Raw genomic sequence first — 17,832 nt, forward strand, 5'->3', positions numbered from 1 at the left:
GCGTGTAACGCACTTTACTTAAACTTGGTAGGGTGAAATTCACTCAAGTTTCAATTCCTTCTTCCATGCTTTCAAGGACAAAAATTAAATTCTCATGTGAGTGTCGCTCTACTTCAAATTTTTAAGTGTTTAATAATTTAGACTGTTTTTAATTATTGAATTGAGGTTTCACTTAAATATGATTTCAATTATTGTTTTGGATAGTTTTTAACTATTAAATTCAAGAGTTTTCCATTTAAATATATGTGATTAATTGAGCCTTAAAGTTCAATGTATTATTGAATCATTTTATATATATTTTTAGGGTACCTCTACCATCTTCCAATTACACACACACACACACACACACACACACACACACACACACACACACACATATTTTATGATACCTTAGTCTCACACAACATGCATTCATTATGTAACTTAAAAGTAAAATATTCATTTATTTTAAGTAAATTAATAAAAAAAAAATTATTTACATATGAATTTTGATTAAGCCATGCATCATACGGGCATAATGCTAGTATAGATAATAATAATGATGTGACAAGTTCTAAGGATATGAGAATATAGTTTGTAGATCTACTATCAAGATAACATAGATTAGATTGGTGGTAGATAGTAGATTTAATTGCAGTTGAATATTATGTGAAACTCTTGTGGGGAATAAAAGGACCCAAATGGGCATATGGGCCTGTGGACTGTAGCATGGAGGGCCGACCTGCCCCAAAATTGAACTCTACGAATTGGCCAATACGCCGAGGATACAAGAGTACCGCCGAGGACGAGCTTCTCCTCAGAAAAGCCCAAGAGAATTCAAAGCTTCATTATGAAAGTCAAAACACAACTCTAGAAAGACTAATGGTTAAAAGGGGGAAACCCTGAACCTTCTTGATACACCAGTGTTAAGGAAAATATCTAGAGCAAAGGCTGCCACTTCCGCATTAAAGACTCTGCACCTACCTCCCTGGCCGCATTAATGGGGAAGTGACCCCTGAACAGTAGGGTAGAAACTTCTAGTCAGGGTCCTAAAGGGCATCTAAAAAAGGGGTATTTAAGGGGGAGGAATGCAAAAGGAGGGGGGATCTTCTTTTTTCTCTCTCTCGCTTACTCTCTCTCTCTCTCTAAAGAAAAAGAAAAGAAATTAAGGATTGTAACCTGTAAGAAAGAAAGAAAAATAATAAAGAAAGAAAAACAATAAAGAAGTAGTCCTCGGCTCGAGTCCGAGGAGATCCATTTGCAATTATCGTTCGTTATTTACCTGTATTTGTTTATAAAAGTCTGTTATCAAGCTCCCAGCACTTCTAACCTAGGTTTCAAGTCCACACTCTACAAATTTTATTATTTAAGGCTCATTGGGCCTGAGCCCATAATCTTCTTTGGGTCCAGGTGCAATTGTGCACTTACAACTCTCACAATTTTCCACATTATCATTTTAATTTATAATTTTTTTTAAAATTTTTTTAAACTAAATAGTGAGAGAGTCCTAACAGGACTCGCTCTCTCTCTCTTTCTCCCTTAATCCTAAAGTTTTTTTTTTTTAAACAAAGTGAGTCATTAAAAAAAAAAAAATTAACGTGAGGTCTAATTAAAAAAAATTATAATTATTTTTTTAATCCTAATTCTAACGTAAGTCTCTCAAAAAGTCAAAAATTTCGGTTTTATATTATATATAGATAATAATAATGATGTGGCAAGCTCTAAGGATATGAGAATGCGATTCGTAGATCTACTATCAAGATAACATATATTAGATTGATGGTGGAAAGTAGATTTAATTGTAATTGAATATTATGTGAAGTCATCACTATAGAATAGCCTGCGCCATGATGTGTTATGTGAAACCAATGATATGAAAAAAAAAAAAAGAAAGAATTTTTCTAAATCATTATATTGAAAAAAAAATTACTTATTTTCATTCATTTTCAAGTTATACATTTTTTAAAGTTAAGTCATAAACCTTTAAGCAAAATAAGTACTTTTAATTTGTATTTAATTATTCTGTTCATCGTACATATTAGCAACCAGTAATAATAATAATTGAAAGCTGTAATCATAAAACATTCCAAATTTCATGAAAGTGTTTTTTTTTTTTTGCATTATATTTATTATGGTTTTCGTCACTACACACAAACGGTGCAATTATTTAATTCCACTATATAAGTTTAAGTATATTTTTAGATAAAAATTACTTATCTTGGACCTCCTTTCATGATTCCAATGCATATACCAAGAAATTTTCAATGTACTTGTATCTGTCCTCCTGTGTCCTTTTCTATCTTTTGGGTTAAGCAAATATGCCAGAGAACTAGAGCAATCACATCAGTAATTACAAAATTTTAGAAAATACAAAAAGTAAATATTTACACATTTTAATTAAAAAAACACTCAAATTAGTGGGTGTAAAATTATGCATATATGCAAAAAGTGCTACAGTAACCGTGCATATATGTACTGTTATTGTAGCTTTTGCATTTAATATTTTAGTATATTTTTCTCTCTCTCCTTGACTCTGGTCCCTCTCACTCTCACCTCACACTCCCTTTTTCTCATTTGATCAAATCAAAACGGCAAAACCATTAACCCTCTTGCTGCCATTGATCTCTTGTCACTGCCACTGATCTTTCTCTGCCATTTGATATATCCACTACCACTGATTGCTGATCTCCAATCATTCCAATCTCTCGCTGAAGCCTCTCTGATCGCTGATCGCTTTCCTTTGTTTTTCGTTGTTTGATTAATGGGTTTCGGGTTGAATGGGTTGATTTGGATTTCCTTTGGGTTGAATTGGGTTTTGCGTATTTGGGTTGATTTGGCGAGATTGAATGGGTTTTCTGGTATTTGGCTTTCCTTGATGATGGTGGTTGGGTGGGTGATGATTAGAGGTGTTTACCAAACTGCATAAATCGGACAAACCACAAAAATCGCACCAAAACCGCCTACAAAATAATATAATCACACCACATCACAAGTAACAATACACCGCACTGCATGGTGCAGTGCGGTTTGCGATTTTATAATAAGAAAACCGCATAAACCACACCGCACCGCATTCTCTCTATATATTAATATATTTATTTATTTTTAATATTAAAGATATTATTAATAATTTAATAACCCTAGTTTTCAAAAAAAAAAAAAAAGTTTGATAACCCTAACAAGTGTTGACTAGAAAAGCCAAAGCCAAAAAAAAAAAAAAAGAAGCTAAATAATTTAAAACTTGGCCCAAAAGAAAGGGAAAAAAATAGTTTTGGGTTGGGTAGGAAATGCCCAAAATTTGAAAAATATACCGACTTCAAACCGCATCTTATACATAGCACCGCATATGTGACTGTAAAAATGAGGTGTGGTGTGGTTATGATTTGGCTAAACTCTAAACCATATCGCACTGTACATGTGACCGCAAAAATAAGGTGCGTGCAGTTATGATTTTAGCTAAATCACAGCGCAAAGTGTAGTACTAAAAATGACCCAAATTGCACCGCAAACACCCTTAGTGATGATGGTAGCTGGGTGTAGATTGATCGTTGGGTAGTGTTGGGTTTGTGAGAGAAAGGGGTAGTGAGTGAGGAAATAATAAAAATTGTAAAAGAATGAATATTTTATTGAATAAATGTGTAGAATAGATAAATTGATGTGTGTGTTTTGTAAAAATGGGTGTGTAAAACATAAAAAGTAGATTTTTTTTACAAAATAGACAGAAATTTTGCGTTAACTGATACAGTTGCTCTAAGACTGAGTTTTCATCGAAAACAAAAGAGAACTTTGAGAGTATAAAGTTATAACCTACTGTAAGAATTGAGATGCCAATGCCAATAAAGGCCAATGGCTCATCCAAAAAAAAAAAAATAATAATAATAAAGGCCATTTATACTCTTGAGTGAGAGAATTCCTAATTGTAGTTTGTAAAGATACGAACAAATTACAATTAGGAAAAAGGAAGAGATCTATATAGTAAACTAAGAAAGGTAAGTTCTAGGTCTAGAGTTTTCTGGAGTTCTAAGCATCCTTTTTGACATTTGAACCTAATGAATAGTTGTATCTTTTTTCCTTGTCCCTAACAGTAGTCTGCGATTAGATTTGGACAATTTCTTCAAATTATCTTTGTAGGAAATTTGACCATGCTCATAAAGATCCCAACAAAGATTGGAAAATGAGAATTGAGAAATGCTAGCAATACTAAAAAAAAAAAAAATCACAATTTATTAAGATGAAATATTATGATTAGTATATCATTATTTATATATGATCTTATTATTGACATCATATTTATTGTATACGGTAAACAAATAAAAACATGTCCCTTTAACCTATATTAAAACTTGTTTGAGAATACAAGATTTAGAACAGTTGGTAGAAGGTTAAGGACAGTTGGTGGCTTTACGTCATGTATCTTCTCTACCAGAACAATTTTGACAAAAACATGGAGAAATTCAAGGAAACAGATCAAATATGCTAATAAAACTTAATGAACAATTATGTTGTTCAAAACTCAATGACCACAATGACACCTCAGATTGAGTCCTGATCCGTGTCAAAACAAAAAACTCTCCATCATTTGCACAGTCAAAGCCATGAAATTTCCTGTTTAGAATAATCAATGAAACAACTTTATGTCACATCCACCACATCACCAATTGCATGCACAACCTACTTCGAGTGGCCAACTTTGTAGCGCTAAAAATACAGCTCCAAAATCATGTTTTTTAAGCTTATGCATACTTCATTTTTTTAGCAAAAGAAGTACAAGTTGATTAGGCCAATCACAACTACTAAACTAAAAAAATAAGTAACAAAAAAAAAAGGTAAACTAGTGTTGGTTTTTAGGCTTACGTTTTGGAGAGCTTATTTGAGAGAGAGAGAGAGAGTTTTTTTTTTTGACGAAAGAGAGAGAGGTTTAAATGGCTTTAGAAAAATAAGCCAATTATAAAATGCTTAAAGTAATTTTCTTTTTCTATCTCACATTTCATTAAATAAATTACTAAAACATAAGTTAACCAAGCACATACTTATTATTCAATGAAACTGTAGGATTCTTCTCATGGGGAGAGGGTCATAGATTGAAACCCTCACTTATTTTTATTTTAAGATTAAAAAAAGAAATCAATAAATTTAGAGACACAATATTTTTTTTATAATAATTAACATGATATGTTGTGATTAGTATTTAATAAAGGAAAATATTAACGAGCATCGTGCGGTGTTTGTTAACGTTTCCTTTTTTATGCTTCAATTAAAAAAGAAGAAAAAATTGTCAAAAAAATTACCAAAAAAAAAAAAAAACTTGCCAAAAATTAAAAAGCTGTCAAAAACTAAAAAAATTATCTAAAAATGTGTTGTTAAGGGGCATAGTACCCGTTAACAGAACCCTTCAATAAAAGTGATATTATTCTAGTGCCGATAAAAAGTTGAGAAAGTTTAAAAAAAAAAAGTTGTTGTCCCAAATATTAATTGAAAAAATTGTCGGAGGTGTTTCATAAGTTACATATTTATTAAATTTACCAAGAAAAAAAAAGAACTGATAAAGATACTTGTCACTGTTGTCACTAGTCAGAAGAGCATTATTGTCTAGGGACAAAATTGTCGAAACAAGAAGTGCCCCATTTTATTTGTAGGACAAGCAAACACCTGTCCCAGGTAGTTGTAGTTTCAAGTTTCTGTACATTTTGTACTGTATATTTGCTCTCTCAAAGAGAAGGAGAGAGATTGCATTAACCAGAGTATAAAAATGAAGTTAATAGAGTGTGTGTACCCGCCAAGTACATGATCTACTTTGAGCTGTTTATCCGCCCCAAAGGACAAAAATCGTGGCCCAAAAAAGCTGCCACTTGAAGATTTAAGAGAGAGAGTGTGTGTCAGAGAAAGCAGAGAGACAGGGTGCAAAACAGAGTATAACATAGGGAAATGAGACACAGTGCTCTGTTTTTCCATTGCTTTCCTTGGGTGGCTTTGATGTTTTTTGCTTAATATTTATTCCCTTTTAGTAGTGCTCCTGCAAATCAAGAGGCTTTGAGATGGATGACAAGACTGAAGTTTTGGAGGCTGTGGTAAAAGAAGCTGTGGATTTGGTACCAAAACAGAGCAACCCACCTCTCTGTTTTTTTTTTTTTGAAACTTTGCCAGAGAACTATTTTATCTGTATTGAGTTTTGCTTTTTGGCGCATTTGCTTTCTGGGGTTGGGATTTCTGGTGGGTTTGTGTGGAATTTTCACTTTGTTTGGTATTTTTTGTTGTTGGGTTTGGGATGAATTGTACTTTAAATATGGTTTTTTTTTATATATTTTTTTATTTTATGGAATTAAACTTTTATTGCAGGAGAACGTACCAATTGAAGAGGTTTTTCTGACCTTGAGATGCAACAAAGATGGTCTCACAGCAGTGGCTGCTCAGGAAAGGTTGGCCATTTTTGGCTACAACAAGCTTGAAGAGAAAAAGGTACTCTTTTTTGTATATATATTTTTCTTTTATCTGTTTGTTTGTAAGTAAAATTTTCCCAGCAATTTTTTTCTGATATAAATGGTGAACTCTTTCTTGGCTTTACAATGAGTTAAATTTTCCAAGATTAATGAAGCCTACAAGTTTTGTTTTTTGGAATTATTTACCTATGCAACAAGCAGAGCCAGTGAACAAATATTCATATTTCTTCTTCTTCTTCTTTTATTTACTTTGGCCTTTTGGTTATATTTGACAATTCTTTGCTTTTTACAGGAAAGTAAGTTTTTGAAGTTCTTAGGATTTATGTGGAACCCTCTCTCATGGGTTATGGAAGCTGCAGCTATTATGGCCATAGCGCTTGCCAATGGAGGAGTAAGTGCTCTCTCTTTTCAAACCTCTTTATTGTGGGTGCTTTTTTTTTTAGAGAGTCAAGGAAAGGAAAAAAGAAATAAACTTTCCATGCTTATGTTGATGTTCCTGTGGTTTCTCAAAAATGAAAACAAGAAGATTTGCAGTAAATTGCTTGTATAGGTTCAGTTGGTTTAAGGTTTATTTTCTCAGGTCTCAGAAAAGGAATAATGATGTTGATTTTTTTTTTCTACTTCTTACCTGCACTTTGTCACCTTAAGAAGCACTTAATTTCCCTTTCTGATTATTTGTATTTCAAGAGATTTTAACTATGGGGAACTTTATACTGACTGCATATTTTGCAGGGAAAACCACCTGATTGGCAAGATTTTGTTGGGATTATTGTTCTGCTGCTTATCAATTCAACTATAAGTTTTATAGAGGAGAACAATGCTGGAAATGCTGCTGCTGCTCTAATGGCTCGACTTGCACCCAAAGCTAAGGTATTTGTTGGAAAAGTCTTTGCCTTTCCTTAACTATATGATTTTGGCTTTCTTCTTGCAACTTGTTGCCATTTGTTGTGATGTAAATTTGAGTTATGAGTTTGATAATCTGGGTAATTGATGCACTTCTGGTCTCTTTTTTCAGGTCCTCAGAGAAGGGAGGTGGATTGAAGAGGATGCAGCTATTCTTGTTCCTGGTGATATAATTAGTGTTAAGCTTGGGGACATTATTCCTGCAGATTCTCGCCTTCTTGATGGTGATCCCTTGAAAATTGATCAGGTAATTTTTCAACCTTCAATGTTTTGTGCAGATTGACTAAGTGGAGCTGTCTGACTTATGTTTAATATTTGACTTTTCAGTCTGCACTTACAGGGGAGTCACTTCCTGTGACGAAAGGTCCTGGCGATAGTGTTTATTCAGGTTCCACGTGCAAACAAGGTGAGATTGAGGCAGTGGTCATTGCTACTGGTGTTCATACCTTCTTTGGCAAGGCTGCTCACCTTGTGGATTCCACAAATCAAGTGGGACACTTTCAAAAGGTAAATAGATGCAAATGTAAGTGAATTCCTTTACTCTAAACAATAGCTACCAGAAGGATAATAAATATTTGATAGGCAGAAGAAATAACAAGCTAATGAAGGAAGGGGAATCAAGTTGAATAAATTGGAGGGGATTGGTGGAGATTACCATAGAGTAATATCTTACATAGAAAGTGATGCACATGATCACATATGGGAATAACATATATACTTTAATTTATTCTCTAATCCCTTTTAATTGTTTCTCTGGTTATCATTATTAAGCTTCTTCCTGAATCATACTAGTAACAGCCTCAAAAAATTCATTTTAATTCCTGGTTTGTTTTCAACTCTTGAGACTATAATCTTATATGGATATATATTTGCTTTTGCCACACACAATATGACAGATAACTATCTTTGTTACTTGCAATCAATTAAACATGTTTTTTTTTTTAAAACCTGCAGTACTTATTTTTTACCTGCCGCAATCAGATTAGTTTTTCCTATTTGTATCTGTGTTGAGAAAATTCTATTTGCACTTGCTTAATAGGTCTTGACTGCAATTGGGAATTTCTGTATATGTTCAATTGCTGTGGGGATGATTGTAGAGGTCATTGTTATGTACCCAATTCAACACCGGAAGTACCGCCCAGGAATTGACAATCTGCTGGTGCTTCTTATTGGAGGAATTCCCATTGCCATGCCCACAGTTTTATCTGTGACAATGGCAATTGGGTCCCATCGCTTATCTCAGCAGGTTGGTTATACTAGGTGTTGCAGTTTTATTGCATTAACTTTTCCATTGGTTCAATGCTTAATGGGATATATGGGCTATTATTTAATGAATATTGCAGGGAGCTATCACTAAAAGAATGACAGCAATTGAAGAAATGGCAGGGATGGATGTACTTTGCAGTGACAAAACTGGGACTCTGACACTGAACAAGCTTACAGTTGACAAGAATCTCATAGAGGTTGGTTAATGGTTTGTGCTGTTCATGGATGTATTCCTGACTTCCTTAAATATAATTCCTGTTCCAACATTTTATTTGGATAGATCTTTGCAAGGGGAGTAGACACAGATACTGTTGTTCTGATGGCAGCTCGAGCATCCCGAGTGGAAAATCAAGATGCAATAGACACTGCTATAGTGGGAATGTTGAGTGATCCAAAGGAGGTAAATATCATTACCAATAGGATTTATCTTGTACATTCGCTGCAGTAGCTGAGTCGAATCTTTTATGCCAGCCTATATTACATGTGATAATGCACTTAAGATTATTAGTTAGTGGACTTTGCTTAAGCATTGGCTTTTGTGTTAATGATGTTTATCTGCTTCTGCTCTTGACTACCAAAAAGGCTCGAGTTGGTATTCAAGAGGTTCACTTCCTTCCATTCAACCCAACTGATAAGCGAACAGCTTTAACATATATTGACAGTGAGGGTAAAATGCATCGGGTCAGCAAAGGTGCACCAGAGCAGGTTAGATAATCAACAACTAATATAATTTAACTTCATGCTTCTGGAATGCTTAATGGACTCATGCCTGTGTTTCTATTTCTAGATTTTGAATCTTGCACACAATAAATCGGAGATAGAACGTAGAGTCCATTCTGTGATTGATAAGTTTGCAGAGCGAGGATTACGTTCTCTTGCAGTAGCATACCAGGTATGCTCATACATGCTCTTATGTCTGGTTTATATTGTGAATTCATTTCTAACATATGTTTTCCATGTTATAATTCATGCTATTATTGGAAAATTTCATTATTTAATGTGCAGGAAGTTCCTGATGGGAGGAAGGAGAGCCAAGGAGGGCCATGGCAGTTTATTGGTCTCATGCCCTTATTTGACCCGCCTAGACATGATAGTGCAGAGACAATACGAAGAGCATTGAATCTTGGGGTGAATGTTAAGATGATCACAGGTATGTAACCATTGTACAACAATGGGATATTACAGCTGTTTGTATATGTATACGTTGTCAATGCATGGATATATCATAGCTATAATGATTTCACAGTGGATATATTGGAGGTTTTAAAGTGTTACAGATGGCACACTGTACATTTTGTTTAAAACTGTTGAAGTTATATTTAAACTATATAATTGTATGAATGATAACTTTATGTTATCTATTCCATCTTGAACTTCTCGGTCTCAACTGTCTATCACTTTGTGATAATTATATGATGAACTTGCAGACTAGTGATTTAAGCCAAATAATCTAGTCACAGACTTTGTGTCACTTTGGTGAAGACCTGATCTGCAGTTTTTTTATATATTACATATGGCTTTTGTATGCGCATAGCATCCAGGATATTCCTTTGCACTTAAGATTGTTAGTTGGTCAAAGATTCCACTAATAGTAATTATCACCCGTTTTCTATCAATTATGTGGCCCCTCTTTGAAATAGCAGCATGTAGTTCAGGTTGGAATATTAATAAAGGTTCTGATTCTGCTGTTGCTGTTTCCTTGCTTTTACATCCAACGATATGTTGTTTGAAGTGAGGTGCTCCTGAATTTAACTTGGTCAATCCATTCCATAATGCTTAAGAAGGGAAACCATCTTTGGTTCACTATTTTGGTGATATTTAATCTGCTTGACCCCTTTCAATCTCTATTAGGTGATCAACTGGCAATAGCAAAGGAAACAGGACGCCGTCTGGGAATGGGAACCAACATGTACCCTTCATCTGCTTTGTTAGGACAGAACAAAGACGAGTCAATAGCTGCTTTGCCTGTTGATGATCTGATTGAAAAAGCTGACGGATTTGCTGGAGTTTTCCCTGGTATTTTATTTTAGTTTTGTTCAAATTTTTCTAAATCACACTGGATAACCTATCACTAAGCCTAGTCCAAATTCAAATTCACCCACTTTAGTTACTAGTGGCAGCAGGGGCGGAGCCAAGGGGGGGCGAGAGGGGGCAGCTGCCCCCCCTGACCTGCCCCAGAATTTGTATATAATAGTTTTTTTTTTTTTTTTGAGAAGCTTATATAATAGTATAATAATAGAGTTTGATGTTAGAAAGCCTAAATTGCCCCTTACACATATCAGAAAGCATGTTACTATAAGAGAAATTCACTATTGTAGAATTTCTTTGCTTCTCACAGGGTCCAGTATATAATACAAATTACAAATTACAAACTGGTATTTTTTAGACATAAAAAAGGTCAATGATGAAAAAATTGAAATCACCTTCTTTTTGTGTATAGAGCATTAAAAAAAAACTATTTTGTGTTCTTTCCATTCAAGATGTAAATCACAATATATGATTTAATTTTTTTTTCTAATGACCCACATGTATGAGATGATGTGCTAAGTTAAGGAATGTTGTAAAATTGCTGTGAATTTTTATTGTATCCTTAACATGACTTATATTTTCTACTAATTTTTTCATAGTTTCATACTCTTTCTATAAATCTTAATTTTAACTACTTAAACAAATAAAGAAACATATGCTTAATTCTACAAATTTTTTTTAAAAGAATGCAAGGCGCTGAAACATTAATACAACTTTATAGGTATATTATTATATTCCTAACACTCCTACATTAATTTATTTTCTCAATTTATTTTAATTTCAACATTATGTATTTAGATTTTTTTTATTTACTATAATTTGATTATTTTTGTTTTCTTTATTTTAATGATATGAAATATATACACACACATGTAGTTAATTGAGCCTATGAAGAAACATGATCATAATAATGAGTATCGAAGTGTCATTTAATCTTGCCCCCCTGAGTTGAAATCCTAGCTCCGCCACTGAGTGGCAGGAAGCTGTTCCCCTAAACACTGCTGGGGAGACAGCTAGATTCAACTAGGCATGTTGATAACTTTTCTTATTTTTTATTGATATATGATAAAAAGAATCTCTCTATTCTTAGGGAAGACCATTTTTTTTTTTCTGTTGTCCATGTTTATCTGACTGCTCTCAATGCATTGGTTGGTACAGAGCACAAATATGAGATAGTAAAACGTCTACAAGCTAGGAAGCATATATGTGGAATGACTGGTGATGGAGTTAATGATGCTCCGGCTCTTAAAAAGGCTGACATTGGCATAGCTGTTGCTGATGCAACTGATGCAGCTCGTAGTGCTTCTGACATTGTTCTGACAGAACCTGGTCTTAGTGTTATCATTAGTGCTGTACTGACTAGTCGGGCAATATTCCAGAGGATGAAAAATTACACGGTGAGAATCTGTTTTGATTGCGGAAGGCTTTTATCAAATGTTCATAATCTATCAAATAATGGGTAGTTTTCTTGTGACATGCTTACTATATTCAAGTCACCTCAAGAAGAGTTCAATCAATCCCTTCTTATGGGGATCTAGGATGTTAGAAAAGATAGAACATAGCCATAATACCATGTGAAAATAGAAAGAAAAAAATAAAATAGTCTAGGTACACAACATAGAAGCAAGAGAAAGAGAGGAATGTATGTGATTCGGCCTGGTGGCCTATGTCCACGAAGGAAAGCCCTTGATGGCTACATTTTACTATAAACTGTGTTACAATGAACCCATAATAGGGTATTTATAGGAGGATATACAAATAGGATTAGGATTTCTTCACTTTGACACCAATTAAGATTGAATTTGGGCTTGACTAGGAATTGGGCTTTGATATCTTTAACACAGGATGAGGGTTTTAAGCTTCTTCAGATCAGATACTGGTTTGGTTCTTAGCAATGCCTATTGGGGGAACAAAGTGCGATGGTCACTCCACAAGTATAAGTGCTTGTGGGGTGTGGGGGGCAAGGGCCGAGATTCAAGTGTTCAAGAGGGAGCTTCATACACATATACACTTAGATTAGGCTAGAGGAGAATTTCTATCTTGTATAAAAATAAAAATAAAAAAATAAATAAAAAGGATTCACCTTATGTTATTATGTGGCTCGTTAGGAGAGGAGTCTTTTTATTCTTTTTTGGAAACCCTGCTGCATTCTTTGTCACCAAATGGCATCATGCCCTCCTGAAATAGACAACAATTATGCTACAGATATTAATCACAATAAGAATTATAGTGGTACTCAATGTTTAATTAATATTATTCATCAAATTAATTGACTTCCTTCTTGCTGCAGATATACGCAGTTTCCATTACAATACGTATTGTGGTAAGTTGTATCGTGTTGGCTTCAAGATTCTATATTTAGAGAAGGTTTGATTGCATTTTCAAAAATATTGTTTATCACATCTTATCCTTTTAGCTGTCTAACTTTGTTTTCACTTGATTGCAACAGCTTGGTTTTATGTTACTTGCTCTCATATGGCAGTTTGACTTCCCACCCTTCATGGTGCTGATTATTGCTATCCTTAATGATGGTTTGTTTTCAAATTTACCTCACTGCATGTGATTTCCTTCTTTATCTGATAAGCATATGACTATCCATAGTTTTTCCTGAATAACTGATCAAGTATTCAGACAAGCAAGATGTTTTCTATTCTCTTTCTAAATCACTTCTTACAATTCTTCTTGCAAAGAGAACAAAAGAGAATAATCACTCCAAGTCCTTCTTTATATGGTGATAAGTTCTCTATTTTCTCCTTACAAGATCTATGGCTTGCCAGGTACCATTATGACAATATCGAAGGATAGGGTGAAGCCATCTCCTCTTCCAGATAGCTGGAAGCTAGCTGAGATCTTTACAACCGGAATAATTCTTGGTGGTTACTTGGCTATGATGACAGTCATTTTTTTCTGGGCAGTATACAAGACAGACTTCTTTCCTGTAAGTCTTGTCATCCTTTTGATAAATTAAAATGATCCATAAATTTATGCAGGTCATGGTAGAGAACACCCGATCATTTAGATATGTTTATAGTTTCTGTTATTTGGAGGCTGTCTAATATTCTAATCAAGCTGACATATTATATCCAGGACACCATAATTATCATCATCCTGAGTGCTACGTGCAATTTAAGGCTTATTGGCATAAACCTTATTTTTTGCCTTCAGTCTATGATAAACACTATATCCTATCAACTTGTAAAAGTACATTTATGTTTTCAATTCTAATACCACTGACCATCTCAATAATTCTTTAATTCACTAAAGCTTGCAGTCCTTATTAGAGAGAGAGTCCTTGTGAGTGGTCTGCTAGGTGTAAAGTGTAGATCATCACAGTTAGCTTGGTCTTATCTAATCCTCATTGAGGCTACTTTAATTTTTTCCTGTAAGCTACCTTAAAATTTTTGCTGGTGATAGTCACAACACTAATCAAACTTTGGTCTGCATATTGGCACCATTAAAATAGATCTGTGGTGTTTGTTCAACATCTTGTTAGATAACATCTGCCCAGTCTCTTAGCCGTTTTTAATGGTATATTATAATTTTAATATTTGATTAGTATGAGTCTTCTTGAATCTCATGCATCAAATTGCTTTTATAATTGTGGCATTATTGCCTCCAATATGGATATAGTTCTAAGGATGTTAGTTTTTCTTCCATGTCACCTTTGTTCTTACTAAAATAGCTCCATGTGAAATGTTTGCATAAATTGAAATGTTTGGAGTTTAAGGCATCCTATGCCAATTATGTTTTTCATTATTCCCTCTTATTGCACAAGTCAAAATCACACAATTCATCCTTCCTCTTTTCTTCTGTAAACTGATCATGTTCTGTAATATGGTAAATCTGCATAAACTTGATATGGCAATGTTTGTCTCATCCTGTTTAATGATTTCTTCTCAGAAATAGTCTTATGTACTTGACATATCTTGCATTTTAAACTATCTGATATTATCAAATTAATTAGTATATGATCAAATTTTGTGTTTCCACCTCTATCCATATGTATGAATCTTCCTTTTACCTTGACTGCTTGTCTTTTCCTGAGCAAGATTTATTTTGTACGCGGTTGCTTGAACTGACCCTTATTATGTAATAAACAGCGTACATTTGGGGTTTCAAGCCTTAGGCAAACGGATGATTTTAGAAGGCTTGCCTCAGCAGTATATCTGCAAGTGAGTATTATAAGTCAGGCCCTCATATTCGTGACAAGATCCCGGACTTGGTCTTTTGTTGAGCGTCCTGGCTTGTTACTTGTAGCAGCTTTTATTGTTGCTCAGCTGGTGCGTCTATTTTTGCACTTGCATATTGTGATTTTGCTTTACTGATATATGGAAAATATCAATATATTAATTTTCTTGCTGAGTGCAGGTTGCCACACTGATTGCTGTTTACGCAAACTGGAAATTTGCAGCAGTTCAAGGGATTGGATGGGGTTGGGCTGGTGTTATCTGGCTCTATAACCTCATCTTTTATTTCCCACTTGATTTGATCAAGTTCTTTACCCGATATGCCTTAAGTGGGAGGGCTTGGGATCTTGTTATTGAGCAAAGGGTATGTATGATACTGGTTTAATAGAGTAAAATGTTGAGAAGAGATCGTCCTTGACTTCTTGTGGTCAAATTTTATGTTTTGTAGATTGCCTTCACAAGGAAAAAGGATTTTGGGAAGGAAGAACGGGAGCTTAAATGGGCACATGCACAGAGGACACTCCATGGGCTTCACCCACCCGAGTCCAAGATGTTCAGTGAGCGCGCAAGTTACTCAGAACTTAATCAAATGGCTGAAGAGGCAAAAAGACGAGCTGAGATTGCTAGGTATGCATATTAACAATTAGCTAATTTTCTTTTTTCTTTTTTTCTATTTTTTTTCCCCTCTCTTATATTATACTGTCCTTTTATCTCTCTTTGAAAATATTTATTTAGATTTTAGACTAAGATGAAATGATGTGATTATGTGGAAGATACCTATGTTTAATGTTTATGGGCTTTAGTCCTAGGGCTGTAAATGAGATGAACTGAACAATAAGGTGTTCACAGGGCTTGGTTATTTTGTTATTGAGCTCAAGTTCAAACGAGCTCAATTTTCCTATTCAAGCTTAGTTCGTTAATTTCTTGAACAAGCTTGATCCTGTCCACAATCTTTGTTAAATTTGTTATATAAATTAACTTAATATGATATTTATTTAAGAAACCCATGTTTTTACCTTTGTTTGTGTAAAATCCACCAAACTCAATAAAAAAATTTACTGATCAATTTATCTACCACATTAATAATTTTCAAAACATGATATAATTGCAACTTTTTGAAATTTTTTTCTTTGAAGTTAGACATATTAGCCATATAGAGTATTATCTTTGGTGTTTAGAAACATACCAAGCCAAGCTTTGCTTTGTTCAAGCCTGGTTCATTAATTAATCAAGCTTCAACTTAACTTCAAGATTGTTCATTTAGTTGATTAATGAGCCTTAATGAAGAGAAATGATACAGTCCTCTGGTCGATCATGTCACTTGTCCACCATTCCACTAAAAAACTCTCATTTGTTTAAAATTGCTGAGTCAGTAATTAATTTCTGTTTTAAAAAATTTTCTATCTCAGCAATTTTAAACAGGTGAAGAGTTTTTTAGTGGAATAGTGGACCACGTCACTTATTCACCATGAGGACCTTATAATTTGTCCTCAATGAGCATCTTAACAAGACTAATATGAGTATTCATAATTAGTCTGCCTTGTATAATAGTCCTCTTTGATAGGTACAATAATATTTCAAACCTGTGACGTTAATTCCATGATGATTGCTTTTTATTATCAGGCTAAGCCACCAATTAGTTTTTGGTGTATGTAAGAATTGAACCTTATATCTCTTATTCATTTTACAGCCCTAGGCTTAAGGTTACAATTTTGGGCTGTTTTTGGTGGCATTTACAACTAGACTAACTAATCGGTTTAAATTACCATTTGAAACAGTGTTTTGAGACACTGTTTGGTAACGTTGTTCTAGTAACGTTGTTTATATTTTTTGAAAATACGTGTGGGTGAAAAAGTGTGTAGAAATGTGTGTAATGTTGTTTAAAAACTGAAAATATGTGTTTAAACACATGTACCAAACGGGCCCTGAGATAGTGAAAAGAGCTATTATAAGAAATTGCAGGCTGTCATATATACCATGCATGATAAAATTGGTTAACATGTAGATCACTAGAACACTCAGATCATTTACTAGTTTATTATATGGTTATGGTATTCAAAAAAAGAAAAAGAAAAAAAAGACATAGATGTACTATACGTTATTTGCTTTACTGTAGCACTTTGGTCCTGTTAAATCTTGCAATTTTCTTGTTTTTTGCAGACTAAGAGAGTTGAATACATTAAAAGGACATGTTGAATCAGTGGTGAGATTGAAGGGGCTTGATATAGATACAATTCAGCAATCATACACTCTCTGATAGATCGTACACTTCCATTCCTCATGGTGTACTGATGGAAGCAAAAGAGCTATAGTTTGTCATTCTAATGTATAAATCATACCCACCTACATTTATATATCATTACTAGACATTTGTTTCTAAACATGTGCGAGTCTGCTTGACTGTAAATTGGGCTGCGTTTCTCTTTCTTTGACATTACATTTTTTTTTATTCCTTCCCCACTTATTCCCAACATATTTTCAATTTGGGCAAGACTTTCTGCCGTTTATCCTCAAAAATTTGGGCAAGACTTTCTGCCGTTTATCCTAAAAAATTTGGGTAGAGACTTGAAGTAAGTTTCGCAAGAATCTGTCCTGCGACCAATTAAATCAAAGATAGAAATGGATTCTCAAAAGAAAAAAACAAAATAATCAGAGATAGAAATTAAATCTTAGGACAAATTACAACTTACCTACTTGTAATTTGACCAAAATTTAAGTTTCCTACATATGGTTTGAAATTTGACACTTTAATCACATGAGATTAGTTCAATTAGACTTTTGTAACTCACTTTTGTTAAAAAAAAAGTGTTAAATATGTAATTTTGCTTGACTTTTATGGACAGAAAAATTGACAAGAAATGATGAGTTTTTTATTTGGGGGGGGGGGGGGGGATAAATGAAGACTTTGATATATAATATAACTAAAATTCATGAGCCGTATACAAATTAACATGTATTATAAATTAAGTTTAGATCAAATATTAAATCCATGAAAACAAGTTTAATTTTTGATATTTTTGTTTCATTCTGTC

At 33.9% G+C, this 17,832-nt stretch overlaps 1 protein-coding gene across 2 annotated transcripts; it reads left to right on the forward strand.

Annotated features, from left to right (window-relative positions):
- The first annotated feature begins 5,592 nt into the window (after positions 1 to 5,592).
- On the forward strand, positions 5,593 to 17,584 carry LOC142610873 (plasma membrane ATPase 1-like). 2 transcript variants are annotated; one of them, XM_075782852.1, is made up of 22 exons: positions 5,593 to 6,068; positions 6,316 to 6,435; positions 6,709 to 6,807; positions 7,149 to 7,286; positions 7,432 to 7,566; positions 7,647 to 7,826; positions 8,359 to 8,565; positions 8,663 to 8,782; positions 8,866 to 8,985; positions 9,168 to 9,290; positions 9,373 to 9,477; positions 9,591 to 9,735; positions 10,437 to 10,601; positions 11,772 to 12,010; positions 12,904 to 12,936; positions 13,063 to 13,144; positions 13,391 to 13,551; positions 14,714 to 14,893; positions 14,982 to 15,164; positions 15,249 to 15,427; positions 16,961 to 17,322; positions 17,474 to 17,584. In XM_075782852.1, exons 1-21 carry the CDS (start codon positions 6,015 to 6,017, stop codon positions 17,055 to 17,057), a joined length of 2,865 nt encoding a protein of 954 aa, XP_075638967.1. In that variant the 5' UTR covers positions 5,593 to 6,014; the 3' UTR covers positions 17,058 to 17,322; positions 17,474 to 17,584. The 2 variants fall into 2 exon arrangements, with proteins under 2 accessions (XP_075638967.1, XP_075638959.1); XM_075782844.1 differs by having other exon boundaries at positions 16,961 to 17,287; positions 17,460 to 17,584.
- Positions 17,585 to 17,832: the final 248 nt, after the last annotated feature.

This window comes from Castanea sativa, chromosome 1 (genome assembly GCF_040712315.1).
Source record: "Castanea sativa cultivar Marrone di Chiusa Pesio chromosome 1, ASM4071231v1".
NCBI classification, from domain to species: domain Eukaryota; kingdom Viridiplantae; phylum Streptophyta; class Magnoliopsida; order Fagales; family Fagaceae; genus Castanea; species Castanea sativa.

Excerpts from the sequence above, each read along its gene's own strand:
- LOC142610873 (XM_075782852.1), top strand. The coding sequence starts at position 6,015 with ATGGATGACAAGACTGAAGTTTTGGAGGCTGTGGTAAAAGAAGCTGTG. Across the intron at positions 7,567-7,646 it reads ATCCCTTGAAAATTGATCAG|TCTGCACTTACAGGGGAGTC; the intron begins GTAATTTTTCAA and ends TTGACTTTTCAG. Across the intron at positions 8,783-8,865 it reads TTGACAAGAATCTCATAGAG|ATCTTTGCAAGGGGAGTAGA; the intron begins GTTGGTTAATGG and ends TTATTTGGATAG.